Source organism: Centrocercus urophasianus, unplaced genomic scaffold, assembly GCF_019232065.1.
Source record: "Centrocercus urophasianus isolate 14NV4802_14NV808 unplaced genomic scaffold, USGS_Curo_1.0 seq_24, whole genome shotgun sequence".
NCBI lineage: Eukaryota > Metazoa > Chordata > Aves > Galliformes > Phasianidae > Centrocercus > Centrocercus urophasianus.
In genome coordinates, this window is record NW_024884800.1 from 1,202,455 (window position 1) to 1,229,206 (window position 26,752).

The window sequence follows — 26,752 nt, forward strand, 5'->3', positions numbered from 1 at the left end:
GTGAGCCCCGTGATTGGCGGAGCGGCGCGCGGCACCGGTTTGAAAGCGGGCGGTTGGGGCGCCGCCATTTGCGATCCGGCGGGGTGGCGCTGAGGGTTGCGGGCCGCTCTGCGCTGCCGCGGGGCCTGACCAGAGCTTCGCGGGCTCCTTCCGAGCTCTCAGCCCGCTCCGAGCCGGCCCGGAATGGTGCGGGAGGAGGAGAAGGGGATCCCGGTGCGCGTGGCGCTGCGCTGCCGCCCGCTGGTGCCGAAGGAGACGAGCGAGGGCTGCCAGACGTGCCTGAGCTTCGTGCCCGGGGAGCCGCAGGTGATCGTGGGGAGCGACAAGGCCTTCACTTACGACTACGTGTTCGACCCGTCGGTTGGGCAGGAGGAGGTCTTCAACACCGCCGTCGCTCCGCTCGTACGGGACATCTTCAAAGGTCGGTCTCCTCCCCTCAGCTGCAGTAACTGCAGTGTTGGTGTAGGAGGTTATTGCAAGATGCTGAGGAGCTGCTCGGTCTGTCAAGGGAAGCGTGCTGTTAAAAATTAAACTCATAAGGAAAGGATGAGTTGGTTACTAACTTTCTTTATTGCAGCGTACGCAGGCTGGTGTCTGTGGCAGGTTGATGCTGTGTGCTGTTACATTTTGTATTTTGGTTGCAGTAGCGCTGTGTTTTGTGTTAGATTTACTTATTTGTTATTGTTAAACGTGTGATTGTTACTCTTCTCCCTTCTATTTGGTTCAACCTTACGTTTCTATGCTCAACAATGGCTGCTATTAAGGAAAGTAATAACATTCTCATTAGTGGTCATCAATATCATAATGGAAGTAATGTGATAAGCAGGTGTCAATTGGGTGAAGGTTTCTGGTGGCTGAGCAGAGGTGGGAGAGCTCAAACTTCCAGCAGGCATAGTGAGAACTATTTGGAGCCAGTATCAAAATCCAAGGAGGGTTAAAAAGGTAAATAACCTGGTGGTAAGGTATAATACAGCGTACCATAGCTCTGTGGGAGCCCTGCTCCCTGTATTAGGAGTAGCTCAGCAGGAAAAGGCTACAGTGAAGATCTCTGCAACTCTACAAATAGTAGAAAACACCACAACAGATTCAATCCGAGAGGAGGCATCCTCTTTGTCTGAAGCAGTACTCCAAAACAGGATGGTGTTAGATCTATTAACAGCTAAAGGACAGGTGTGTGCAATAATAAATCAGCTCTGTGCTTACATAAATAAGGATAGATGAGAACAGATGTAAGGAAAATCTGGGAGCAAACAGAAGTCCTGCATAGGACAAGTATCAATAACACGACTGGGAAACAGGTCTGTGGGCTCACTCACTAGCTGATTACTGAATCTAGGATTGTTAAGGTGGCTTTTCTTGGCATGCATCGTACTGATGCTGTTGGTGGGCCTTACCTGTGAACAGCTGAGGTGTTCTATGTGCATGCTGCAATGCTAGAAGGGAGTATGAGGTGTGGAAGAGACATGAGTTAATGCAAAAGGTGGGAAGTGGGGCTTGTTTCACACACTAAGGAGGAGTAATGTAGCAGGTGGAAATCCTGCTAGATTAAAGAAAAGGGCGGAATTAAAAGGTGAGAAGGGCCCCACAAGTGAAAGTGAAAAGGCAAGAAGGCTTCACAGTGACTGAGAACAAGGGGGTGAAGGGGAATAGTTAGAGATAGTTTATAGAAGCAGGAATGTAGAGCTTGTTAGAAAGTAAGAGATGGCAGACACTGGGTCTGGGATAGTGAGGGGGATGAAGGCCATTAAGATAAGGGTTTGAGAACAGCCTGAGGACATTTGGCAGGGAGGTGATTAGATGGCCATAGGGCAAGAAGAAATGGCCTTGGGGGGACGCCCCCTCGAAAGGTCAGGAGCATTACGAGGAAAACAACAAATCTTCATCTCATGACCCACTATGCATGTGCAAGAGGGGAGGGTCTGCGTGCTAACCAATGCTCATACTGGCTGTAGTGAAGCAACAGAGCAAATTTGTTTGTTAGCTTTTAAAGAACTGGTTATTTAAAATACTTTTCAATCTACTTCTTAATGTTGTTAAAGTTGTTTGTTAAAGTTATTTCCTCTGGGAGCGGTGAGGGGCTGGAACAGCTGCCCAGAGAGGCTGTGATGCCCCGTCCATCCCTGGAGGTGTTGGAGGCCAGGTCGGATGGGGCCCTGGGCAGCCTGGGCTGCTGTGAAACGTGGAGGTTGGTGGCCCTGCATGCGGCAGGGGGTTGGGGCTTCGTGATCTTTGAGGTCCCTTCCAGCCTGGGCCGTTCTGTGATTCTGTAAACATCATCTGTGCGTGGAAGTTGTATAAACCAACAGTGAGTTGCTTTTCCTGGAGTGCTGCTGTTCTTGTTGAGGTTTGTTCTGGTTTCTGCTCCAACATCTGATCTGGGCGTCCTTTGTTCCCTCAGGGTACAATGCCACAGTCCTGGCCTATGGACAGACGGGGTCTGGAAAAACATACTCTATGGGAGGTACTTACACTGCCAGTCAGGAGCATGATCCCAGCATGGGGGTCATCCCTCGTGTAATCAAGCTGCTGTTTGAGGAGAAAGAGCAGAGGCAGGATTGGGAATTTGTCCTCAAAGTCTCCTATTTGGAGGTAAATGTGGTTTTGATCATCAAACTGTAATAAATGCACGAACTGCAGATAAGGTGATTCTTTAACAAGGCAAGTCCACGTCAGACTGCATGAATCTTGTCTGAGTGCTGGGTATCTTCCTCTAAAAGTAAGATGAGAGCACCATCACGAGGATTTAGCCCCGGTTTCAATGTAGTTGTGCATCATTCTTTGTGTAAATTGCTTCCTCCAAAAGCTGCTAATTCTCAACTGCTGTTCTGGTGCTTTCAGATCTACAATGAGGATGTTCTAGACCTCCTGTGTTCCTCGAGAGAACGGTCTTCTCAGATCAGCATACGGGAGGATCCTAAGGGAGGCATAAAGGTCTGTGGGGCTGTCAGAAGCAGTTTGAGGCAGTGTCACTGCAGACAAATGTTTCAGTGAACCCACACTCAGTCTGAGCACTACTTTATATGAGTGCATAGGAAATCGCTGCAGCTTCTTCCAGCTGAGCTCTTGATGCTCCTTATGCTTACTTAAAATGTAACACCAGTAGGGCTACACTTGCATGTAGAAACGTGATGGGTGAGAGATAAAGGACTTAAACCCCAGTACAAACTTCTTCTGGGGGGTCCATACCAAACCTCTGTCTTGAATTGAGACTGTGATGCTTGTGGATGCCCAGGTACACTGAAGATAATGTTTGTGATGCAGAAAGTTAGAGGTGAAGAGGAAGAAGAAGATAAATGATGCTTTCTTTCTGGATGCAGATTGTGGGGTTAACAGAAAGAAGTGTCACCTGTGCACGAGACACTGTATCCTGTCTAGAGCAAGGGAACAATTCCAGAACTGTGGCCTCCACAGCAATGAACTCCCAGTCCTCACGGTCCCATGCAATCTTCACCATTTGCATTGATCAGAAGAAGAAAAATGACAGGTAAGTCATCCCACAGCTGCCAGGAGCCATACTTACTGAAATCGCGTTCTCCTGGTAGCTCAGCTGAGCTATTCTTGAGGCAGGCCTTCTGTTTAAACTGCCTCTGAGAACAGGTACATTTCTAAGCCCTGTAGCTCAAGTGTAGTAACCACTGGACTGCTTCTTTCCCAACTTTACGTTTACTTCAGCAAGTAAGATGGTCTGTTTCTGCCATAGGAACAGCAGTTTTCACTCCAAGCTACACCTGGTTGATCTTGCTGGATCTGAGAGGCAAAAGAAGACCAAAGCTGAAGGAGACCGGCTGAAAGAAGGTCTGTAGGAAAATGAAATAGCTTGGCTGCTAAAATTCAACTTCATAAATTGAGTCCTTGTCAGGAAAAGAAAACACTTCAGTATTTTTAATGCATGCACTTTTTGAGTAAACCTTCCTGTGCTTTGTAAGCAAGGCAGGAACTGAGTGGCTTGTAGCTACTGAGGTGGCTCTACTCACCATCATTTGTTTGTGCACAGGTATCAACATTAACAGAGGTCTCCTCTGCCTGGGGAATGTAATTAGTGCTCTTGGTGAAGAAAATAAAAAGGGTGGCTTTGTTCCTTACAGAGACTCCAAGTTAACAAGATTACTGCAAGGTAAGAGACAGATAATGACAAAGCCTAAATCTACGGGTGCAATTTAAATAACAAAGTACCAAAAGAAACAATTCACTAAATGCTTTTGCTTTTTCCCAGAGCGTTGATGGTGTCCTGTTTTCCTTCTCAGATTCTCTGGGTGGTAACAGCCACACTCTGATGATTGCCTGTGTGAGCCCAGCAGATTCCAATCTAGAAGAAACTTTAAATACTCTGCGCTATGCTGACAGGGCAAGAAAAATAAAAAACAAACCAATTGTCAACGTTGATCCCCAGGCAGCCGAGCTGCATCATCTAAAGCAGCAGGTATTGGTTGCTTTCTTCATGTGGCAAGAATAGATCTGTCCTTTTGCTAATCAGCTCAGTAAATAGCAGCACAGAGATAGGGCAGCTGCCCAAAGTATGGAAAATACTCAGCATGTGTTCCTCCATCTCTTGAGATGGCTGTGTAAGTGCTGTAGGGAGGGCAAGTGAAAGCTGCTCGTGATTCTGCAGCATCTGCTCCACTTGACAGCAAAACAGTAACAGTGACTGATGTTTTGCTTGCCTGCCTGTGAGCCTGGGATCTCTCATGTAATGGAGCAACAGCACTGGTTCAGCAAGGTGTGAGAGCTTCCCTTTGGGTCACTGGGGTCTGATGCTGTGCTCAGGACAGCCTGCAGGTGAGGTGGTGTGCTGCCACCTGAGCTCTCCTGGGAGGCAAGGGGAGAAAATTGCTTCCTGCAGGAGAGATGTGATCCCTCAGGAAGCAGTGAAAGCACAGCTGTGGAGCTTTCACTCTGAAAAGTGACTCATTTTCGCTCAGAGGTTCTTAGTTATGTTCCTTCAGCTGTCCAGCTACTGTAAGAGAGGCTTGAAAGCACTGTTTGTTTGTGTTTCTAGGTACAACAGCTACAGGTATTATTGCTGCAGGCCCATGGAGGGACTCTCCCAGTGTCTATCAAGTAAGCTTTGTAGATGAATTCTCAGTGTAAATGATGGCCAAAATCAGTTATGGGAAATAAAGAGAAACTAGGCACTGTACTCCTGTATGCCTTTCTCAGGCCCATCCATTCTTCCTCCCCCTTTCAGCAATAAAAATTAGGAATCTCCATCTCCACTGTTTGTAAAAGCACAAAGCAAAAGGAGGAGCTTGGACTGGGTGTTTTCTCCTGAATATATTTAAAATCCAAATGCAGTTTACAGACTTAGCGTTGGTTAAGCAATGTTACTGTTTTAAAAGGATGTTTTCTTGCAAGTGTCTGCTTTCAGTACCCTGAATTCCTCAGAGACTTTGAATTCAGATTAGTCTTACTCCAATTTTTCTATTCATCTGCTATAATCTGTACTTGCTGTAAGTTATTTAAGAAACTTGGAGGCAGTTTCAGTGCTATCAAAAAACCTCTGGTGAAGTCATGCTCACAAAATGGTTCCTTGGTATTTCAGTAGCATGGAGCCTTCAGAGAACCTGCAGTCTCTGATGGAGAAGAACCAGTCACTAAAGGAGGAGAATGAGAAGCTGAGCAGAGGGCTGAGTGAAGCTGTTGGTCAGACAGCACAGATGTTGGAAAGAATCATTCTGGTGAGGCTCAGTTTCCTGGCAAGAGCCTTGATTTGTGTGATTTTTCCCTTAGCTGAAGATTGATCAGTAATAACTGCTGCACTGATGACATGTTAGCAGTCTCTTTAGAGTTCCACACACATTTATCTCAGGTCTCCAGCTATTGGGTAGTCAGAACCAAAAGTCTTCTGGAATCTGTCAAGGCCTGAAGATCTGGAGACTGCAGGAGAAGGAAACTGGACTCTTCCAGCTCCTGCTGCTTTAATGTTTTAAAGATGCTTTTGAACTCCCACTCTCTCCTGTTTTTCCTTCTTCTTTGTTAATTCATTGCTTTGTGTACACCTGCCAAAATAGATATTGGATCTAAACAAGGTAATCAAAGTAATTGTGGAAAACATTTCAGTGTCTTGATTTGCCACAGACTGGCAGTGTGTCTTTTGCTGCCAATCCATTGGCTTCTTACCTTCACATTGCACTTCCTGCAATTCACTGTAATTCTGTTTTCTCTTAGACAGAACAAGAGAATGAGAAGATGACTGCCAAACTAGAGCAACTTCAGCAGCATGCTGTGTAAGTCTGTCACCCCAGCCTACTTGTGCTGAGGGATGTCCTGCAGCATTAAATATCCTTGTTGGGATCGACAGAATGCCATCGATTTGTTGATCCAGAGCTCATTTGTTTATTCTATGGGGAAAATTTGTCACTTACTGGGGTGTGTGACACAAACTTGCCGAGTAAAACTTGAGGACTTATTCCTGTGTCTGCTTTGCAGATGCAAGCTTGACCTCCAGAAGCTGGTGGAGTCTGTGGAAGATGAGGAACTGAAGGAAAGTGTGGAGGTGATCCATAACCTGCAGCAGGTGTTGGCTCAGCTGCAGGTGAGGCCAAATTCAAGGAGAGAAGGGTTTTGTTAGTGAAGCTGCCTGGCAAACACACAATTCCCACCTGGTCAACCTGCTGCAGCAGGAGCCTCCCTTAGGGAGCCCAGGTATTAAAGCTATCCAATGGCTCTAGATGCCCACTTCCAAATGAGCTCCATTCTGTGCTTTTAATGCAACAGAAAGGCCACTTGTGCTCAAGTGTCTGCATGTCCTGGCAGAATGCAAGTCAAGGAGATGAGAGCCTCCATTAAAGAATCTAATGACTGGGAGAGCAGTGTGGATTTCCAATCCAAAAACTGAAAGCTGAATTAAAAATCTGGTAGCTTAATGGGCAGCCCCAGTTGCAGAAACCTGGAATGGCTTTATAGAAGTTGCCAGATCTTTGTCTAATTGGGAACTTCTGTATTACCTTACTAAATGTTTTCCCTCCTGCCCCACGTTCCTTGCTCTTGTGTCTGGGGAACACAGGCAGAATGCCTTGACAGGAGGGGGAGCTGCTCACTGTAAGAAGAAGCAAGTCAAAGACATCCTCTTCCCAGAGATAGCTTGCTGGGCAGAGGAGGGTAACTGACTTTGCTGTTATAGACCAAAAAGCTGCTATTAACTTCATCTTAATTTCCCACCTTTATACTTTTTTTTTTTTTTCTTCTCTTTTTTCTTATATAGAGTGAGAGTGCTGCCTCAGTGGAAGCTGCTGCAGAGATGGCAAACTCTGAACAGGATGCTACAGGAGTAAGTGAGGGGAGTCCTTAGCCTGTAGCACAGTCTCACCAGTGGCACATCTTTGCTCTATTGCTCTTCTCTAATCTCTTTTTGCTACTCCTCTGATTCAAGTAGCTGTGGATGATGTGTCACCTTTGTGTGTACTGCTTTTCTTCATCCTTATTCACTCAATTCCAGTTCAGTAACCTGTTCTCATTAATGAATACCTGTTTTTCTTAATGTCAAAATGAATTTGTTCTGCGGAAACGAATTGTTGTCAAAGAGCTTTAGGTTGACCATTCCAACTCATTGCTGTGTCTTCTCCAGGAAGGAGAAACAGGCCAGGTTACCAAGAGGTCCTCAGATGAGTTCACCACACAGCATGCCCTCCGTCAAGCACAGATGTCTAAGGAATTGGCTGAACTGAATAAAGCCCTGGCTCTGAAAGAGGCACTTGCAAAAAAAATGACACAGAATGACAGTCAGTTGGAGCCCATTCAGTCCCAGTACCAGGTAAATTCCTTCACAAGTGGCTCCTTTAAGGGTGTAGAAGTTTTGTTTTTGTTATTAATGTGTCCATTGCACACTGAAGATCCACCTTCCATGAGCATGTTTCTGAGTCTCTTTAAGTTTTGGCCATTGGCCTCTTGGGCATGGGAAAATGTTGACTGTAGGTCAGCAGAGAATGGGGAGAAACCATGTCTGATTATCTAGAAGCAGTCCAGCAGAAGATGATCTTTTCCCTGAAATAAAGATTAGCCACTGGATGTTTAATGTGAAGTAGGTTCTTTTTTTTCTTCAAGATTTACTTGACCATACGAAGCCCACATGCAATACTTATTCTTATTAAACATCATAGTGCAGCTAGCTGATCTGGCTTTCCCTGTCACAAGCTGTGGTGGGATCTCCCTTCTCTGAAACTGTTCCTTTTTAACTGTTAGTTGATGCTGCAATGGCTTTGTGCACTGACTGCAGTTTCAGATGTGCTGGTTTTAGAAAATGTCCCACAGTCTGCTGGAAGAAACATGGTTCCCCAGGGCGTCCTGTCTTACAGCTTCCCCTCTAGGAGGGGGATTTGGGTCGTTACTGGGAGGCTTACTGCTTCTGTCTCTGTAGACTAACATCAAGGATCTGGAATTAGAAGTTGGCAATTTGCAAAAAGAAAAGGAGGAGCTGATCCTTGCCCTGAGCATGGCGAAGAAGGATGTCAACCAAGCCAAGTATGTGTGACTGCACCAGCTGGCGTGCCTTACAGCACTGAAATTTGTGTTAATGCAGCTGAGAAAATTCATTGCTTTAGCCTCACTTTGCTGCATGGCAGAGCTCTTATTCTGATAGAAGCACAGGGTTAAGTGCACCTCTCATCCATGGTAGTGTGACGTGCTAATGAGTGACTGCAAACACTGCAGGCATCTTTGGCAGGCTGTGTTGTGAGGTTGGGGAGGGAAAAAAAAATCTGTTTGCCAGAATACTTTTGAGAATACTTGTTTGAGAGTCACGGTAATCAGGGGTCTGTGACTGAAGTGTGGCTCCTTCACAGGCTGAGTGAACGGCGTCGGAAAAGACTTCAGGAGTTGGAAGGGCAAATTAATGAGCTGAAGAAAAAGCTGCATGAACAAGCAAGGCTCCTAAAGCTGAAGGAGTCAACAGAACGCACGGTCTCCAAACTGAACCAGGAGATCAGGGTAAGTAACCCCAGCAGTTGTCAGGCTTGCCCCAGTTTAGATAAAGTGGCTTCCAGGCAGAAGATGCTGATGTTCTCAGTCTAATAAAGCAGAAAATGCCAGTCTTCTGGCAAAGTTCTTTTGGCTGCCTGATCTCTGGCCCTGGTGCAAAGCAATAGGGAGGCAACTGTGAGACAGAGGAATAGAAGAAGCCAGAAGTGTCTTCTACCTTTTCTGATAGTTTGCTGGCTTAGTCAAGTTTGATTTGTGTCGCATCATGCATGCTTTTGTTTTTTTCCTTTCCCCTTTATGGCTTGAAAATGAATTCCTGGGGTTTAGCACTTTGAAAGCATCCTTAGAGAGCTGCATATTGTAATGCTTTCTGCCCACTCCTGGTAATCGTATCTGTCAACCCACAGCATGGGAATGTGGGCTGAAACTACCCAGAGTGGAAACATTGGAGGATTCTTCCAGCCCTCTGTATTTCCTAGGAAATGAAAAACCAACGGGTGCAGCTGATGCGCCAGATGAAAGAGGATGCTGAGAAATTTAGACAGTGGAAACAGCAGAAGAACAAGGAAGTGATCCAGCTGAAAGAACGGGTGAGCAAACAGCAAGCTTCCAAACTGTACCTCTTCAGAGCGAAACAAATCATGCATGCCTTTGCTGTGAGGCTTTAGTGAATTTACAAGCATCTGGAAAAACACCTGGGGAATGCTTTGAAGGTTACAAAACAGTTTATATGGTTGCCACCTTTTACCAGCTGTAAAAGGACTCTCGTGCTTGTGTCTGGAGAACTTCAAGCTATCAACAGCTGTCATTCAGCTCCACAGCAAAAGACAAATATTTATATTTTTAAGTATTTAAAGTCATAAGGTTTGGCTGCAAAATAGGAGTATTCAACCTTTCAAAGGAATATTCAGTCTGCAGTGAATAGTGAGTCAGTTAAATCCATCTGGCTTGAACTATCCAACTCTAATGAAGAGCATGCTTGCATACACCACATCACACCACTTGATTTCTGGTCTCACAGGAGATCTTAATACAAAAAGTTTACCCCCCAGTGCTTAGGGATGCTACTTTTTAAGCTTGTGACTTGCAGTCTCTTACAACCTCCAGGCTCCTAAACCCTTTTGGTGGGAAGTGTGGAGCCCTTCTGCTCTCAGCCTCACAGCTGACTGTTAACAACAGTGCGTGACTTTAAGCCTGCAAGGATCAATGGAATCCCTGTCATGAAGCACTTCTATTTGTTGTTCTCTATCAAAGTGTGCAGTTGGCCACTGCTGTTCAGATGACACAGAACCTCCTGCACCTTGGATGTGTTTCTTCGCAGGATCGCAAGAGGCAGTACGAGCTGCTGAAGCTTGAGCGAGACTTTCAGAAGCAGGCCAGCGTTCTGCGGCGCAAAACAGAAGAGGTGAGGAGCCACTGTCTGCTAGAAACTGCTGGCTGGTTCCAGATGTCTGCACAGGGTGTTTGGAGGTTGTGATGGGATGTGCAGAAAAGTCCCAGCAGCATTTGGTGGTATGTAAGTAGGGAGAAAGAGTGGCAGCCCGTAGGGAAAATGCTGTGCTTCTGTCCTGTAGCCTGAGGGATTCTGATTTAAGTCCAGTCCTTAAAGGATAAATTATCCCCTGCTGAGCAGCAAGTTCCTGAGGAGAACTTGTTGCAGACACCCAAGCTAGAAAGCGTACAGTGAGCTCTGTTGGGTGCACTGGATTGCAGTTCAAAATTCCTTCACAATGCCTGAATAGAAAAGTGAATCCTGGAACCATTTTTTTTGGTTCTTTTCTTCTACCTTCTTGCATGGAAGCAAGTTGTCTTTAAAGCAAGGCTTGTAGCAAATGAAAATATGTCAGGGACTCTATAGTCTGTGCTGAGGTGTGAAGTTGTTTCAGTTTTATCATCCTACTTTCTCACTGTGTCACAGAGCCCGGCTTGCACTGTGAGTGCCTCATGTTTTCAGCCATTAGGTGTTAAATAATAAACCAGTGTTTTGCTTCTGTGTAAATTCTTTTGCAGGCTGCAGCTGCTAACAAACGCCTGAAGGATGCTCTGCAGAAGCAGCGGGAGGTTGCAGATAAACGGAAGGAGAGTCAGAATAGAGGAATGGAAGGAGTTGCTGCACGTGTGAAGGTGGGTAACAACAGGTTGTGCATGCCAAGGAATAACAGCAAACCTACTTCTGCAAGTGATGATGTGCTGCTGGGGTGATTATGGATGTAGTTATTGCTTCCTGTTAATGGGAGGTAACTTGATCCAGAGCTGTGAAGGCATTTCAGACAAGGAACCAGTCCTGAAGCTGAGACTGTCACCAACCACTGCACTGTTTTTCCTCCAGAGCTGGCTGGCAAATGAAATAGAGGTACTGGTTAGTACTGAAGAGGCTCGCAGGCACCTTGCAGACCTTCTGGAGGACAGAAAGATCTTGGCACAGGAGCTCCTTCAGCTTAAAGAGAAAAAAGAGTCTGGGGAAAACCCACCCTCAAAGCTCCGGGTAAGAGAAGCAAGTGCCACACTGCCTGTCCTGCCTGATGAGCAAGTGCCATAGCTTACTCCTACTTGGATGTTACTACAGGAAAGGGTTAATGTTCTTATTTAGTGCCACAGACTCTCGAGTTGGATGGGACCCTTAAAGGTTGTCTAGTCCAACTCCCCTGCCATGCACAGGGGTATCTACTACCCCTAGCAGTAGATATGGTTGCTCAGAGCCTGCTTAAACGTCCTCTCACGTGGTGGAAGCGTGTACTGAACCTGCTACTTAATGCAGTGAGTCTGAAGGGCAGGAGCTGCTCACAGCCCTTCTCAAAGACTTTGCTGGTGCAGAAGAACAGTGGGATTTAAGCTTTGAAGAAATGCTTGGGGGCCTTTGCAATAATCTCTATTTTTGCTGAAATGCAAGAAGGACATAAATGAAAGCTCAGCCTTGCATGCATCACTAAAACTGCTGCTCTCTTCTGCCTTGCTGCAATTCTCCAGAGGCGAACCTACTCCATCACAGATCTGCAGGCATCAGAGATGGACCTTTCTTTGTCAAAGCAGATAGAAAGCCTGGAGACTGAGATGGAGCTCAGGTAAGCTAGTACTATAAAGCTGATTTCCACAGCCTAAGGCTGCTTTTCTCTGCTTTGTCCACAACTGTTCTGTGAAACAGAAGAGCAATTAAATATTTTCCTTGAAATTATGAAACAAAAAGAACCTATGTTTTTTTCCTGGCTTAATTTTTTCTAAAATGCAGCTATTTGAGGCTGCTGCTCAGTCACTGAGATTTTGTCCCTCGCTGTTTGCAAGCCTTTTTGACTATTGCAAACTTATTTTAAGCAGAGGTGTGGATGGGAGGGAAGGAGAGAATCCCTGTTGTAGTGCACAGCAGCTGTAGTCTGCATTTCCACGTGGTACAAGTATAAACTTCATCTAATTTGTCTAAAATTCTGATAAGCTTTTTAACCTGTGTTCTCCCCTGTGTTGTGGCCTCAAATCTGTGCTCTTCCAAAGGAGTGCCCAAATAGCAGACCTGCAGCAGAAGCTCTTAGATGCAGACAATGGAGACAATGTGAAACAACGCTGGGACAATATTGCAACCATCCTGGAGGCTAAATGTGCTTTGAAGTATCTCCTTGGGGAGGTAAACTGAATCTTCCTGTTGTAGAGCTTTTGTTCTTAGTGGTGAAGTCTACTTACCCAGGAATGAAAGGCAGTGAGTAATAGGCAGTAATCTGAACGGAGTGAAGGGCAGTGTTAGCTGAGACCAGGCTGGAAGCAGTGCAGTGAGTGCTGGGGTGGGAGACCTTAAACAAGACTGGAGGTAGAAGACAGCAAGAATTGGGCTGACCCTAAATCAGGGGAGAAATCAACTGAATGGCAGAAACAAAACGCAGTTCCTGAAACCTGAAGGCTAAAGGAAGAGAATGGAGGCAGTTATAGTGAGAGCATTTGTTGTTGGGGTTCCTTCTCCCCTTAAATACCGAGCAGGAGAGGAGATTAGAACTGGCTGATATCTCCTGTTACCAGTTCCTCACTTCCATACTGGCCTTCAGATGCCAGCTCAGGATGTCTCATCTATTCCCCTTGTTGCTAAGGGGCTGTTCTGCTACTCAGAGTGGTTGGCTGTCAAGCAGAAATGCTTCACCTTCAGACTGCATTATTTCTGTCCCAAGTGCAGTGTGAAATGTGGAACCACCTCACGTTTGTCTTTCAGCTGGTTTCCTCCAAAGTCCAGGAAAGCAAACTGGAGAGCAGCCTCCAGCAGAGCAAGGCCAGCCGTTCAGACATGCAGAAGATGCTGATGGAAGAGCAAAACCATGCAATAGAAATGGAGGCTGAATTCCAAAATCAGCTTCTGCGGCAGGAACAACAACACCAAGAAAAGGTAGAGCACAAATCAGGAGTCTTGAGAGCCCCTGTGTTTAGGAACTCTGGTTCCCAGATGTACTTATAGATAAAGGCAGTCAGGACATGCTGAAGCTCAGCTGTTGCTACATGATCAAAACTTGTCAGGCTCTTGCAGGTAAGGTAACAAAAGCCCAAGAAATCTTCTGTCTCTTGTTACTGAATAAAATAACTTTTCAGTGCTCTGAGTGAGGGTGCTGCACTGGAGCACGTGGTAACTCACAAAGCAGATCAGGGCAGAACAATGCTGGAAGTAGCAGAGCTGCTTTCTCAAATTGCTCAGGCCTTTAAAGGCTGAGATGCCAGGAGTCACTTTAGGAATTCACACCTGTTTTGTCTCTGGTATTAATTTCCTTGTAGATTCTGTACCTGGTCAGCAAATTCCAGCAAAAAGAAGCAGCAGAGAAAAGACTGGAGGATTCCCTAAATGAGCAGGAGAAACAGATGCAGGAGAGACTCAAGTTTCAGGTAGTCCTTGTGCATGTTTGTTCTTTTCCCCAAGGGTTAATTGGAATCATATCCTTAGGGTGAGGAACGTGCAGAGGGATCTGTTGAGGGTGTTTGCATTAATAGCTAAGATTAATGCTGTTACTATTTGATGTAAAAAGAGACATAAGAGGAATGATGCAGGCTTACTGGAGCTTGAATAGCAACTGTTCTTCAAGATCAGCAGTGTCTGACCAGCTCATGCAAGCATCTGTGCTCAGAGCACCTTTTGTCAGGAGAGTCAAAATGCTGTCACAGATTCTTTGAGCACATCTCCACTGTGATACCTGAAGCAGAGCAGCTTTAACTTGATCACATGTGCGTGGTACAAACTGTACCTTGGCTCCTTGCTTCCTGCAGAAGGGATACTTGGTGATGCACTGCAGGAAAACCAGTCCCAGGTGCACCCCATGTACCAGTAAGCCTTGGAAACAGGAAACTTTAGGTCCTCAGTGGTCGCTTTAAGAGAATTGACTTCTCCCTGCTGTGTTGGCCATGTTATGCATAAAATGAGATATCAGCACAAATCATTTCCCTGACCTGGAATGCAGAGCTGATGTCCTGTTGTAGAGCGGATGGGGAACCCCTCTGACACTGCAAGGAAGTTTGAAACAAAACAAAATTTCCCTATTTGTGTGTCACCCCTGTGTGAGCCTGCTGGCTTCATCTCGTCTTGCAAACAGGAGGAAGAGCTGAAGAAAATGAGGGAGATTTGTGAGAAGAACCAAGAACTTCTCCAGGAAATTGATATTCTTAAACAGGTAGAGATCTGTACGGACACAAGGGATGCGAGGGCATGTTGGCAGTTGGGTTAATATATTACAAAGCTAATTTTTGCCTTCCTTCACAGAAACTGCTGCTTGTCCAAGTTGCCAGTGGGCAGAAGCTCCATCGCATTCAGCAAGTGTCACCCGAGTCCCCAGACTCTCCTTTCGATTACATTCCACCCAAAGTAAAGCTGCTGCATGACAATTTCCTTATCTTGCCCAAAACTGCTCAGTAATGTTCCTCAGTAATCCAGCTGTTTTCTCTGTAGCACTCTGAATCCTGGAGTGAGGCATCTGTTGTAGCAAATGTAATCAAAAGGTCCGAATCTTAGTGCTGAGAAGATTCTATGATGCAAAGCTGTTTTGCCAGGACTGTGACACAAAGCAGTTAATTTCTCTGATTTGTCAACTGCATTTTTCAGACTCTCTAGCAGTTGAAGCTGGTTGGATTTTTTTAACCCTCACCACTCTGATAGTTGGTCTCTAAGCCTGTGACTCTGTCAGCTGTCTGAGAGGAATGAGGATGGTGGCAGTGGGACTTAATTGCGAAACTTAGAAGGTGTAAAACCACTCCTGTGTGTTCTGAGGCTTCAACCCCTGTGATTTCTGTGTGCAGCCAAAGACCCGCCGGCAAACAGTGGCAAAACCGTGTGCATCAACCCCAGAAATGAACGTGGAAGAGCTGTTTTCTGACTCAGAGTCTGGAGAGGAGGAGGATGCAGAGTGGGTTCCAGTAAAAGCAGTCAAAGGAACAAAGAGGAGCGTAACAGGGGTAAGGCCACCTTCCTCACTTGATTATCTGTGAGGGACTTGCATCCCTGAGCATCCAGTAGGTGTACAGCAAAGCAGTGAGGGTGCAGCGTCTGCTCTGCTGGCATCTGAGCTGTGCAGTCTGCTATTGCTTCATGTGCCCAAGCTAGCAAGGAAACGTTCCTCAAATATGCCATAAAATAGCTAAATTGTGTTGCTTTCATTTAGACAGAGGGCCCAGGTGTGGTGGCAGTGGTTTGCCTCTGAGTGTCTTTGTGTTAGCTTCTTCAGCTGGCACTGGATTCCTTTGGGGTTGCTTGAAGTGAAGTTCTTGAGAACCAAAGATTGTTGTTTCCCATACTGAAGGTGAAGAGGATGTAGACATTTTTCCCCGGGAATCAGACCAGCAGTGAAATAACAAAAGGCTCGTGGTAGTTTGGGGTCACTGTCCTTCAAATGACTCCAGGTGTTGACAGCTGTAGCAACCTAGGAACAGCCTATGGAACACTGAAGCCTTTTCTCCACAAAACTCTTCTTTCACTCAGTGCTTCTGCAAGGGCCGCTGTGGGAACAGGCAGTGTGGCTGCAGGAAGCAGAAGGTGGGCTGCACTGCGGGCTGCAGCTGCGACTCAACCAAGTGCAGGAACAGAGAACCTGGCCTTCAGGTGAGAACTGCCTGTGCCAACACCATTTGGTGTATGAAAGCAAGGCTGGGTGGACAGATGAGCAGTTTCTGTACCAGCCCACATGTGGGGCTCCTCAACCTTTCCGAGGCCTTTGTAAAAGTTACTGAAATTCATGGTTTTATCCATGGTAGAGTTTGGAGTCTTCCACTGCAAAATAGAAATTCTCACACCACATACAGGAATCTGGGCAGTGTCCAGAGCCACTTACATCCACCCAGTGCTGTCAGCCACAAATCTGAGAACAATTTGTCTTTTTTTTCTGTATTCCCTCTCAGTAAATGAAACTTTTTATCTTGCACTTCAGATTGTGCAGCAGCTTAACCCTCCTGAGTGCACATGTACCATTCAGTGCTTCATTCAAGGAAGGAGGAGAAGGGGTAATTAATGCTTTTAGCAATAATTGTGGCATCAGGATGGTTTGTGAACAACTGCTAGAAATATCTGCCTGGCTCCTGGATCTTAGGGATTTGAAGCAGAGACCTCCTTAATTACTTCTGCATGAAAGCAGTTGGCTGATGGAGGCATCTGCGTTCTGTAATACGGACAACTTGGGAACTGGAGAGGAGGTGGCTTGGGGAGCTGTAGTATTTCCTCAGCTGTTGGTGGGAAGGGAGGCTGACCAGAGTGCTGCCCTGCAGGATGCCACGGCGAGTGAGGACCAAGCAAAGGAGTCGGAAGGTTCCTTCAAACTGGAAGACCTCCCTGATGTGACTGCAGGAGGGACCTTCTTTCAGCCCGTGTTCATCCCTCCAGCTACAAAGGTGCTGGCTGAGGTTTTTTTGTGATCATTTCTTCTAAACAGCTGAAAGAGCGCCGCAGTGTGCGTGCAGTCAGAAATGTGTGCCAGGTTCAGTGATGAACCTGGGTGGGGAAGAAGGGGGGAAGGGGTTGGACGAAGAAGTTGATGTGTGCTAGAATACTGAGCAGACTGCAGCTGTCAAGCCAGCTTGTATTTCATTTGTAAGTCTGCTGAATTCAGTTTCTGTCTGAGCTGCCACTCGAGCTTTCCATGGACAGAGCCAGAGCCACTGTGCTGAGCTCCCCATCCAGACTCGTTGTCAGGCTCTCCTTTCAGCAGCAGGAGGCTGGGAATCCAGGAATGAGGACAAGGTCCTGTTTGTGTCCAAATGTAACTGTCCTTAAGCTGCTCTGCCTCAGCAGCTCTAGTTTTGCCTCAGGTAAACTGCATCATTTACTTGTGTGTATTCTCTGTACTTTTATCCTTTAGGGTTTTGACCTTGGAAAATAAATTAGGCAACTTCTGATGCAGATCAGGCAGCTTTATGTGCTGCTCTCAAACTCCAGTGCAAGCAGGTTGGCTTCCTCAGGGCTGTGACAAACTCCTAAATTGTCATCTTTGTTTTCCTGGTAGGTCCTGAAAGATATCACAGACCAAGACGTGCTCATGAAGAAGCCCAGCACTGCTGCTTCCCTGCTGGTGAGGGATGAGGAGTCCCAGGAGAACCAGCTTCCATTCGTAAAGAAGAAGAAGAGAATGCTGAGTAGCAATACCAGCTTCTTCTCAGGCTGTACCCCAATCAAAGAGGAGATGAACTGATGAGCCACAACCCTTCTTTTAAAGGAAAAAATGAAAGTGTTGGGAACTCCTGCTGCAGAACAGGGCTGGGGGCTGAGCTGCCTGACAGCTGGCAGCAGCAAAGGAGTCAACACCAATTCCTCCTAGAACGAGATTGCGTCCAGTTGTGTGTAAATAATTGGGGGTGTGGGGCTGGAGCAGATGTCTGCTACCAGGAGCAGGGTGAGAAACTTTCCTCTTCACCAATTCCAGAGCCAAGTGCAGGTGATTTGTCCAGGTTGCTCATGATGGCTGCCTTCCTCATGCTGAGCTGTGAGCAGGTTGGGCACAGATTAACCTGTGATCTTGAAAGAACTGTGTGTGTGCCCTGGAAATGGAGGTGCTGCCTTCCAGTACAATCCCAGCTGCCACCTGAGGTCTAATGGTGCTTGATGGGGAGGAGGCACTGGCAGTAGTCTTAAAGTAGCTAGCAGATGAGGCATGCCAGTGTTCTGTACCTGCTGGGGCACTGGCATGTCCTTGTTCAATTTAACTCAAAGTTTGCTAGCTGTATGTGAACTTTTTAGTGGTTTTTAACTTCTTGTTGTAGCTTTAATAAAGGAAAAATAGAAATCTGAAAATGTCCTAATTTCACAATGCTTCCTGTGTGGTTCTTTGTAGCATCTCTTGCTAAAATTGGTCTCAGGATGGTGCTGGCAGTTTCTGTGCTCAGTAGGTCAGCTCAAGGTCTGTAATGCTGCTTTCCTTTCCTCCAGCACTGAGGGAATTGAGGGCATCTGAGAGCACCAGTCATGGGAGAGGGTTCCTGGTTGTGGTGACAACACAAGCTACAGTCTGATGAGCTGTGGCAGCACAGAGCCCTCCCTCAGCTGTAAGAGCAGGTTAGGTTTAGTTTCTCTGCTCCTGTGCTTCTTAGCACAGGAGCTGTGCAAACATCCAAGGTGAGAGGACAGTTTTTTCTGTGTGAAGTTGGGGCTGTGCCTCTTGCTTTGCTCTCCAGCACCTCACAAACCTTCCCAGCTGCTGGGGAAGGAGGTGGAGGGGGAGTCAGGCCTGGTTCATGGCTGCAGAACGAAGATGGCACAAAGAAAAATCTCTGTGCAGGTGCAACAGCTGGGGCTTCATGGCTGGGGCAGCAGGGAGCCTGTCCTACTGCTGTGCTGTGTGCTGTGCCTCCCTGGGGGTGGGATGTATGCACACACATAGTAGTGGGGTGGCAGAGACCCACAGGCAGAATGGGGGCAGGGAGACTGATGTGTACAGAAAGTATGGTGTGGTAATAGGTAATTAGTGCCATATCATATGCTTTGTGTTCTCTGGTGGTTATGGCTTCCAACAGAGCAAAGATTGGGCACCTGAGTGTATGCAGGCATATAAACCAGGAGTTTATATGTGTGGGAGACTGTGTGTTTTTACCCATTACATAACAGCTGCATTTTGTTACATGCTTATATACAAGTAGATGTATACACATGTGCATATAGTACACAAAAATGAAGTGTATGTGTGTAGAATGAGTCTAACATACATAAAAATGAGCTTTGGGGGATGGATGCTTCAGCTATACACATAAAACTGTCCTATCTAAGTGTGTATTGCAGCACATGCAAGGCATTGTGAGCACAGCTTTGTGGCCAGAGCTGCAGTGCAGCTGCTGCATTATCTGTTATAGCTCCTATTGTAGGCAGGAGAAATGGTATCTGAGGTGGCAGAGCACACAGCTGTGCTCATGCATGCATAGGGAAAGTGAGAGGGCTTTTGCACACACAACCATGAGATGTGTGATGTCTCACACAATGGGATGATACACACAACACAGTGTAACACAAGCTGTACTTGTAGCCATTGCAGTTAAGCATTTTGTGGTGCCACCTGTTCCTATTTCATATTTATATACCAGGAAAGGTGTCTGAGCCTGGCTGCACGGCACCCCATGGCTGTTGGTCTGGTTGCCTGCAGGGGGGGACAGGTAAAGCCACACGTGTGTACTTGCAAATAAACAAATAAACATTCTGCTAACATGGAGAAGTAGGTGCACATGAGCACATGTACCCTTATTTACACAAACTTACATTCTTCTTACATACAGTGACTGTATGTGAGGATGTGGCCATGCAAGTACATGGAGCAGATCTGCATCGTGTCCTGCTGGGTGCTGTGCAGCTCTACAGAGTACCTGAGACTGCAGAGCTGCAGCAGCTGGGCCTGGCACGGTGCAACACAGCTGTGTGTGTGAGGGAGCCCTGTGCCCACATTCACAGCATGAAAGCTGCTTTAGAACTGCTCACGTGGCTGCACAAAGCCTCGGAGGGGTGGGTGTGCAGGCTTGTATTGCTGAGACCATTTTCTTCCTTTGGTCTTTAAACACAGAGAAACAAGTCCAACTTGTTCTTCTCTTTGTTTATTACAGCATTCCTGGGACCTTAAAATGCAGCAGAAGCATCTTGCAGTACATGAAGCCCCATCTCAGACACCTGAAGGGCAGAAAACCAGCTGCCCCTCCTCAGCTTCACCTGCTTTGCCACGAGGACACAAATGGTTTCCTCACTGCACATGTAAAATACAAGCTTGAGGAAGTGCCCACAGCTGTAGAGATTTTGGAGATATACAGAACAAGGAAGCTGGGAGCTGCTACCTCTTCCCTCCCTGTTCCTGTCTGTATTTCTCCTGTTAGAGAGAAAGCAGCACATGAGAATAATGTACACAACCTGTGCAGTCTAGAGGCTTTAAATGCTTAAAATGCTCTAAATGGGAGGAGAAAAAAGCAGTCAAGATACTTCCTTCATCCAAGACTTCATTTTTTATTATTTAATATGAAATTAATTAGCTGTTGTATTCTCTACCACCCCATTCTCTAAAAGCTGTGCGTTTTTTGGCACAGAACAGCACTATGAGCATCCAGCTCACCAAGCTGCAGGGAGATGGACTCATTTCTGTGTGAAATAAGGCAACAGAAGAGATGTGACAGTCACCACTGCTGTAAAGTCCAAGAGCCATCAAAGACCAGATGAAAATGCAACTTGCTTTGTAGTTTTTCCACAGTTCAACCACCTCTTTCTCACCCAACTGCATACTAACAGAGCCCTGGAGTAGCTTACAAAGAACAGCTGGGGGGAAAAGACCCTGTCAGACTCAATATGAATCACTGCAGAACAGGAGTGGTGGGGCAGCTTCCTCACAAATTGTCATAATCATCATCATCCTCGTGCTTCCTTTTCAAGGGATTCGACTCACTCGCTGCGTTCTGTGACGATACCATATTCGTAGTGATAAGAATGTTCTTTGGTCCAATTAACGAAGGATTAATTAGCACATTCTGAACTGTTGGAGTAGTTGGCGTGGCTGTAAAGGTGGAAGAAAGAAGTGAGTAACTGAACATGTGGGAAAACGAGTTTCCTACACTGAAACCCAATTTCCACTCTGAAGTCAGGGGAGAGAGCAGAACTGTGAGGGATGCAGAAGGGAGAGCGAAGGGGAAGGGAAACCTGTGCAACAGTGCATGTCTGACTGACATCCCTGTGCTGCAGATGGGAACTAGAAGTAGCAGTTACCAGAAGGACTGAAGAGATGAATGCCTGTCTCACATGAGGAGACAGAGGAGATTTATCATAGCTAACAAGAGATGAATGCCTGTCTCACATGAGGAGACAGAGGAGATTTATCATAGCTAACACTGGAACTGAAATAACTTCCCACACTATTACTGTACACGAATTTCTTTTCTGCTAAAAAGAACACAGGGAAGTTGTGCAGAACAGAGAAATCACTGCTTGGCAGTTTGTCTCTTACCTGTCTTGACTGCTGCCTGAGATGAGGGGATCTGCACAGTGAACCTCTGCCCCGTGAGCGACACCGGAGTGCCCACTTTTGTTGAAACAGACACCGTTTGTGCTGAAGGTGTTCCTAAATTCAGAACCATTCACTCAGAACACACAGCAACACACTGTGATGCACACTTACCAAAGGTTACAGCAGTCGTTCTAAAATAAACTTAGTTGGTGTCAGTTCAGGTGCCAAGTGCTAAGTGCCTGCAGCACCCACCCTTACCAGCTCCCTGCGCACGCTTTTAAAACGCTCCTCAAGACTTTTTCCTTCACCAAATCACCTGGAAAACCCCCACCAAGCTGCTGCTTACCTAAGGTGGGGGTGCTGGGCCTGCTGCTCACAGCTCCGACGCTCAGGCGAGGGACTGTGATCCTTCCTGCAGAGGAGGCCACCTGGTGACAGAGAGAGAGAACGCTCAGCTCTTCACATGAAGAGGGAAGCAGCTCCTCCCACCAGGCCACAGACAGCAACACTTTGTTAGGCTGCAATCTGCGTTCCAGCACTGAAGTTCTCAGACTGCTTTGGCAGGAGGGTTGGACTCGATGATCTCTGGAGGTCCCTTCCAACCCCTACAATTCTGTGATTCTGTGAAGCCATCAGCTGAAGAGCTTGTGGACAAAGATGTGCACAGAGCTGATCTGTCAGCAGCATGTGGGTCGGTCAAGTTAGCTTCTACAGGGGAGAACAGCTACAACACTGATCAATGGTGGCCCTTCTACTCCTCATCGAGCACCAAGTCACATCCCTTGTTGATACCAGCAATCTAACCTTAAACCCAGTGTTTACAGTTCTTTCTTTAAAACCCAGGAAAAAAAAAACCACGAACAGAGGCATTCAATACTATTCAGTAAGCAAAGTGAACCTTCTCCCTCTAAAACAGATTAAAAACTAAAACATAAGTCCAAAACACCTTTTAGTACTACCAAACACCTTACTTTATTTTTGCCTTTTCCAAGCAGATTGATAAGGCCTGTAAATTTTGCTGTAAGACTAAGAAGACTCACAGAAGCTCTTTTTGTGCTATTTGTATTTGAAGTTAATCAGCAGTTAGCATACCTGGAACTCCTCAGAGACAACAAGCACTTACTTCCAGCGTGCACAGGTCGGTACTCTTAGTATTAGTGATATACTCATATCACAGCCTGAGTTGGAAGGGATCTTAAAGGTCAGGTGCCCAGAGCCCCTCGGCACCTCCAGGGATGGGCACCCCCAGCTCTGGGCAGCAGCACAGGTCACTGCCCCCTGGGTAAGTGCTTTTCCCCTCACATACGATATAAATCTCCCCCCTTTCGGTTTAAAGCCATTCCCCTCTTGTCCTATCACCATCAGACTGTGTGAAAGTCACCCTCTCTCTGTTTATCAGCTCCCTTTAGGCAGCAGAAGGGCACAGCATCCCCAGGGCTCTCACTCCCGCAGGCCAAACACACCCAGCTCTCAGCCTGTCTCCAGGGGAGGAGCCGCAGCCATCACACCCCCTTCAGCTGCACTCCCTGCAAACACAGCGTGCTCTCCGTGCAGCCAGCCCCGCCCAGCCCCTCACCTTCTTCTGCAGAGACTTCAGGCGGTAGTTGGGCGCTGTCAGGCAGTATCTGTCAGGGGGCAGCCTGGGCCCGGAGTAAGGTTTGATCAGCGGCAGCGGCGTCTGGTTCTTCTGCCTGGCGATGTCCAAGAGGAACTGAACGCAGACCGTTACGCGCCCGCCCGCCCCGCCGCCCCCGGCCGTAACTCACATCGCGGGGCGGTGGGGACGTGAAGGACTGATCGGTGCGGCACTGGATCGCCAACCTCACGTCGTCCGCGTCCACGCTGGACTTCTTGGCGTGGCTGGAGTAAATCTTCGCGTCCTCCAGGATCGTGGTCACGTACCCTAGGGAAAGAAGAGGCTGGGCTCAAATCCCACCCCCTCCCGGCCGGGCCCGGCCGCCCAGCAGCGCCGCCCCGCTCACTGTAGGCGAACTCCAGCATCTGGTTGATGACGCGCGGCTCGTACTCCGTGATGCCCATATCCTTCAGGATCTGCGCCATCACCTGCGGGGAGATGCGCACCGTCACCTCGGCCCGGCCCGGCCCGATTCGGCCCCGCGGTCCCGCTCCGTACCTGCGCGTCTTTGGGAGCGCTCTTGGGGGACGCCATCTTGGCGGGCTCCATCGCTTCCACCTCCCCGGGAGGCCCACTTCCGGTTACGTCATCAGGGGGCGGGAGCACCGCTGCGGCGGCCGGAAGTGCGGGAAGCGTTGCCATGGAGATGTGGCCACGTTGTTGGGGGGGGGGAGGAGGGAGCGGGGAGTGTGGAGCGCGGGCTGCCGCATCGCAGCGACTGCTGCCTTCTTTCTGCTCAGCACCCAGTGTAGTGGTGCAGGACCGGTGCTTTTAACATAAATACATCGGTAGAGAAAAGCGACGGCTACGGCCGCAGCCCCTCGGGCCCGTGCTGAGCACACAATCCTAGAATCACAAGGCTGGAAAGGGCCTGCAAGATCACCCAGTCACACCGCCCTCCCGCCCCCACCAGCACTGACCCGCATCTCGCAGCCAGGGACGGCGACTGCACCCCCGCCCTGGGCAGCCATTGCAGTGCCTGACCACTCTGAGAGAAAAAGTTCTTCCTCCTGTCCAACCTAAACCTCCTCTGCTCCAACCTGTGGCCGTTTCCTCGGGTCCTGTTTGGTGCCTGGGAGAAGAGGCCAAACCCCTCCTCACCACAACCTCCCTTCAGGAAGGTGTAGAGTGCAGTGAGGTCTCCTCTGAGCCTCCTCCAGGCTAAACAATCCCAGCTCCCTCAGCCGCTCCTCTTAAGCCATGTGCTCCAGACAGCGACCGATCCCTGCAGCCTGAAGGAGCTCAAGGATTCCCACTGAGCCCCACATCCCAATAGAGACAAACAGCTGCTGTGACCCCGCTGTGATCCCACAGCTCCGCGCTTCCACGCACTGCAAAGCCTTCCTCAGGTTCTCATCCCCACAGAGAACATTTCATAGAACCACAGAACCGTTAAGGCTGGGAAAAGACCTCTGAGGTCACCCCATCCAATGAAGTGCCAACCTGCCCCCTTCGTGCCCACCACACCTGGAAGCAGCAAACGCAACCTACACAGAGATGCAGGCACAGCTCTCAGCACTGTGCTGCACACAGCAGTGAAACAATCCCAGCTGTGGGGCTGCAGCAGGAGGGCTTCCCCATCCCGGGGTTGATGCCTGCACTGCAGAGCATTGCAGAGGGCAGAGGTGGCCCCGCGGGGCTCGAGGCGCTGGGAGCAGCACGTGGTGGTGCTGGACGTGCAGACAGCCGAGTGCTGCTGCTGAGCTCTTTGGCTGGAAGTGCTGCAGCGCTTTGGTCCAAGTCATTTGACTTTCATGAGTCATAGAATATTACACAAAAACATCCTGCAAGGAGGGAACGGAGGATGAATTCCAGACACTGACCTTAGACAACAAACAAAACCCACTTTTTCCTCTCGTCTCAGCACAGAGGAGGGGGGGAGCTTTTCCTCTGTGAACAGGACACAGGCTGGGGATTAGGGCGAGACTTGGCTTCAGCAGGCCATCTGCCAACAGCGCCTTTTGTAAGAGGCAAGGCACTTCATACTGGTTTACCTCAGAGAGCAGCCGGAGGCCCTTTTGGACCCAGAGGCTCCATCCCTCCGCTTGGCCTCAGAAGCTTCCTCCCCAGCTCCTGTCCTCTGGCCACGCTATGAATGTCGGTGTTCAGCTCTGTGAGCGCTCCGCCTGCTGCCCGAATAACAGAGCAGTTGCTTCTCATCTCTGCCCAGGCACTGAAGTTTCTTTCACAGTTAGAAAGCAGGAAATCAGGTCACAGCGTGGCCAGGCCGAGCGCCGCCTCCTCCGATTGCCTCCCCTGAACCAGTGACATCCATCAGAGGTGACTCCCCAGGCTGGGAGCTACCAGCTTAGACAGTGTGCAGCCACAGCCCACCCCGGCTCTGCTGTTCAAATCCTCACCAGCACAGCATCAGGTGTTGAGATTTCTAAAGGATTTTGAGAAGTGCTTAAGGCGCACCAAAAAGCGCAGCCTTCACACATAGGCAGCTTGTCTTGTCTTGAGGCACTGGGACGCCTCGATCTCTTGAAAAAGCAGCCAGTGCTTCAACCTCTTGGAAATGACAGCAGAAATCCTGCTAATGTTAAAAGCAAAGCTCTGTCAACATAATGCAGCGACTGTGTTCAGTGCTGACCTTTCAAGCCCCAATCCCACACTATTTGGCTCTGCAGAATGGACATTCTTTCAGACAGAGGAGCTGTCAAGAGCACAGCTCCAAGGATGGACCAGGTTTCTTTTGTACCAGGCATCCTGGTCACTTCACCCAGGGTTAGGGAGGAATTCCTGAAGAGCGTGGCAGGATTCACCCTGCTGCAAGCTGAGCAGTGAGAGCAGCGTCTCGGATGCTGAGCTGAGTGCCATTAACCCACCGCTCCCTGGAGGCTTCCCTTGTTTTCTCTGGCACTGACCCCATTTCCCTTCGCCTCCCCCACCCCGGTGCTTCCAGCTCTCAATCTCTGATCTTTTCTGAAGTGGAAAGTAAATCAGGGCTCAATGTCAGGCTGTCTCATCCTGAAGATTGATGTTCAAATAAAGGCTTTTCCATCCTAACTTTATACAGCCACTAGAGATTTATCACCCCGTGGCATCTGCTGGGGAAGAGCTCAAGTGGGAAAGGCCCCAAATAAACACAGAATGATGGAAAACTGTGAAACTGGTCCAAATGGGCTTGTTAATTTTCTACTATCAAAGGATAAAACAGTTCTATCTGTGACTGCAGGCACTCTTTGCAGGGTAAGGAGGAAAGCAAAGTGATTTAGTCCAGCACCACTAGCAGCACACAGGGAGGAAAGGATGGATCACTGCACAACGGGCAGCATGGGAGACAGCCACAAAAACTCAGGCAGCTCTAACTGCTGTCCTCAGGAACTGCGCTCACAAATGTGGTCAGCCCTGCCCTCCCCTTATGGGACGGATGTGGGAACGGCCTTCTGGAAGAGCCATCTGCTTACAGAGCCACAGAGCTGCTGCTCTACCCTTCCCAAGGGCCGAGGTGCAGCCCGTCCTCAACTGCTCAGCTGCTCAGCACCAGCTCTGCTCCATGCCCTGCTCAGCCCTCGAGGGACTGCGAAGTTCTGAACTCATCTGCTGGACAGGACTTACTGCCACAGGGTCACCGGAGCGCCGCTGGCTGCGTCACCTCATGGAGCCCAGAGCCCAGGCTCTGCATCCAGCGCCTCCGCAGCCCGAAGGCGGTCACTGCGAGTCCTGAAGGCAGAACAAAAAGCCACACGTTACTGTGCACCGTTGGTGAGACAAAGCAGCGACAGAAGGGTGAGGGCACAACTCCTTCCCCAGTGGCCCCCTGGGACACCCACCTTCAGCTTTTCTTCCAGAAGGAGCTGCATAAACT

At 48.2% G+C, this 26,752-nt stretch overlaps 2 protein-coding genes across 2 annotated transcripts; one reads left to right on the forward strand and one right to left on the reverse strand.

Moving 5' to 3' along the window:
• Positions 1 to 101: 101 nt before the first annotated feature.
• On the forward strand, positions 102 to 18,149 carry KIF4A (kinesin family member 4A). Its single transcript, XM_042824986.1, has 29 exons — positions 102 to 421; positions 2,399 to 2,589; positions 2,839 to 2,931; positions 3,318 to 3,484; positions 3,701 to 3,795; positions 3,995 to 4,114; positions 4,245 to 4,420; positions 4,997 to 5,058; positions 5,540 to 5,675; positions 6,166 to 6,224; positions 6,427 to 6,532; positions 7,202 to 7,267; positions 7,565 to 7,750; positions 8,354 to 8,457; positions 8,778 to 8,922; positions 9,393 to 9,503; positions 10,235 to 10,318; positions 10,924 to 11,037; positions 11,243 to 11,398; positions 11,881 to 11,975; positions 12,397 to 12,526; positions 13,100 to 13,270; positions 13,651 to 13,758; positions 14,460 to 14,537; positions 14,627 to 14,728; positions 15,160 to 15,315; positions 15,839 to 15,958; positions 16,618 to 16,740; positions 17,352 to 18,149. The coding sequence occupies exons 1-29, from the start codon at positions 184 to 186 to the stop codon at positions 17,535 to 17,537; spliced, it is 3,678 nt and encodes a 1,225-aa protein (XP_042680920.1). The 5' UTR covers positions 102 to 183; the 3' UTR covers positions 17,538 to 18,149.
• Positions 18,150 to 20,301: 2,152 nt separating this feature from the next.
• On the reverse strand, positions 20,302 to 23,520 carry TAF9B (TATA-box binding protein associated factor 9b). The gene is made up of 7 exons (XM_042825033.1): positions 23,440 to 23,520; positions 23,288 to 23,369; positions 23,072 to 23,208; positions 22,882 to 23,016; positions 21,652 to 21,733; positions 21,306 to 21,419; positions 20,302 to 20,858 (listed from the first exon to the last, which is right to left on the reverse strand). Exons 1-7 carry the CDS (start codon positions 23,488 to 23,490, stop codon positions 20,692 to 20,694), a joined length of 768 nt encoding a protein of 255 aa, XP_042680967.1. The 5' UTR covers positions 23,491 to 23,520; the 3' UTR covers positions 20,302 to 20,691.
• Positions 23,521 to 26,752: the final 3,232 nt, after the last annotated feature.

Bases quoted from the DNA above. Each gene is read 5' to 3' on its own strand.
- KIF4A (XM_042824986.1), top strand. From the start codon at position 184: ATGGTGCGGGAGGAGGAGAAGGGGATCCCGGTGCGCGTGGCGCTGCGC. The intron at 2,590-2,838 runs GTAAATGTGGTT...TGGTGCTTTCAG, and splicing joins TCAAAGTCTCCTATTTGGAG to ATCTACAATGAGGATGTTCT. The intron at 6,225-6,426 runs GTAAGTCTGTCA...TCTGCTTTGCAG, and splicing joins CAACTTCAGCAGCATGCTGT to ATGCAAGCTTGACCTCCAGA.
- TAF9B (XM_042825033.1), bottom strand. From the start codon at position 23,490: ATGGAGCCCGCCAAGATGGCGTCCCCCAAGAGCGCTCCCAAAGACGCG. The intron at 23,209-23,287 runs GTGAGCGGGGCG...TTCTTTCCCTAG, and splicing joins GATGCTGGAGTTCGCCTACA to GGTACGTGACCACGATCCTG. The intron at 20,859-21,305 runs GTAAGAGACAAA...CCACCTTTACAG, and splicing joins TCAGGCAGCAGTCAAGACAG to CCACGCCAACTACTCCAACA.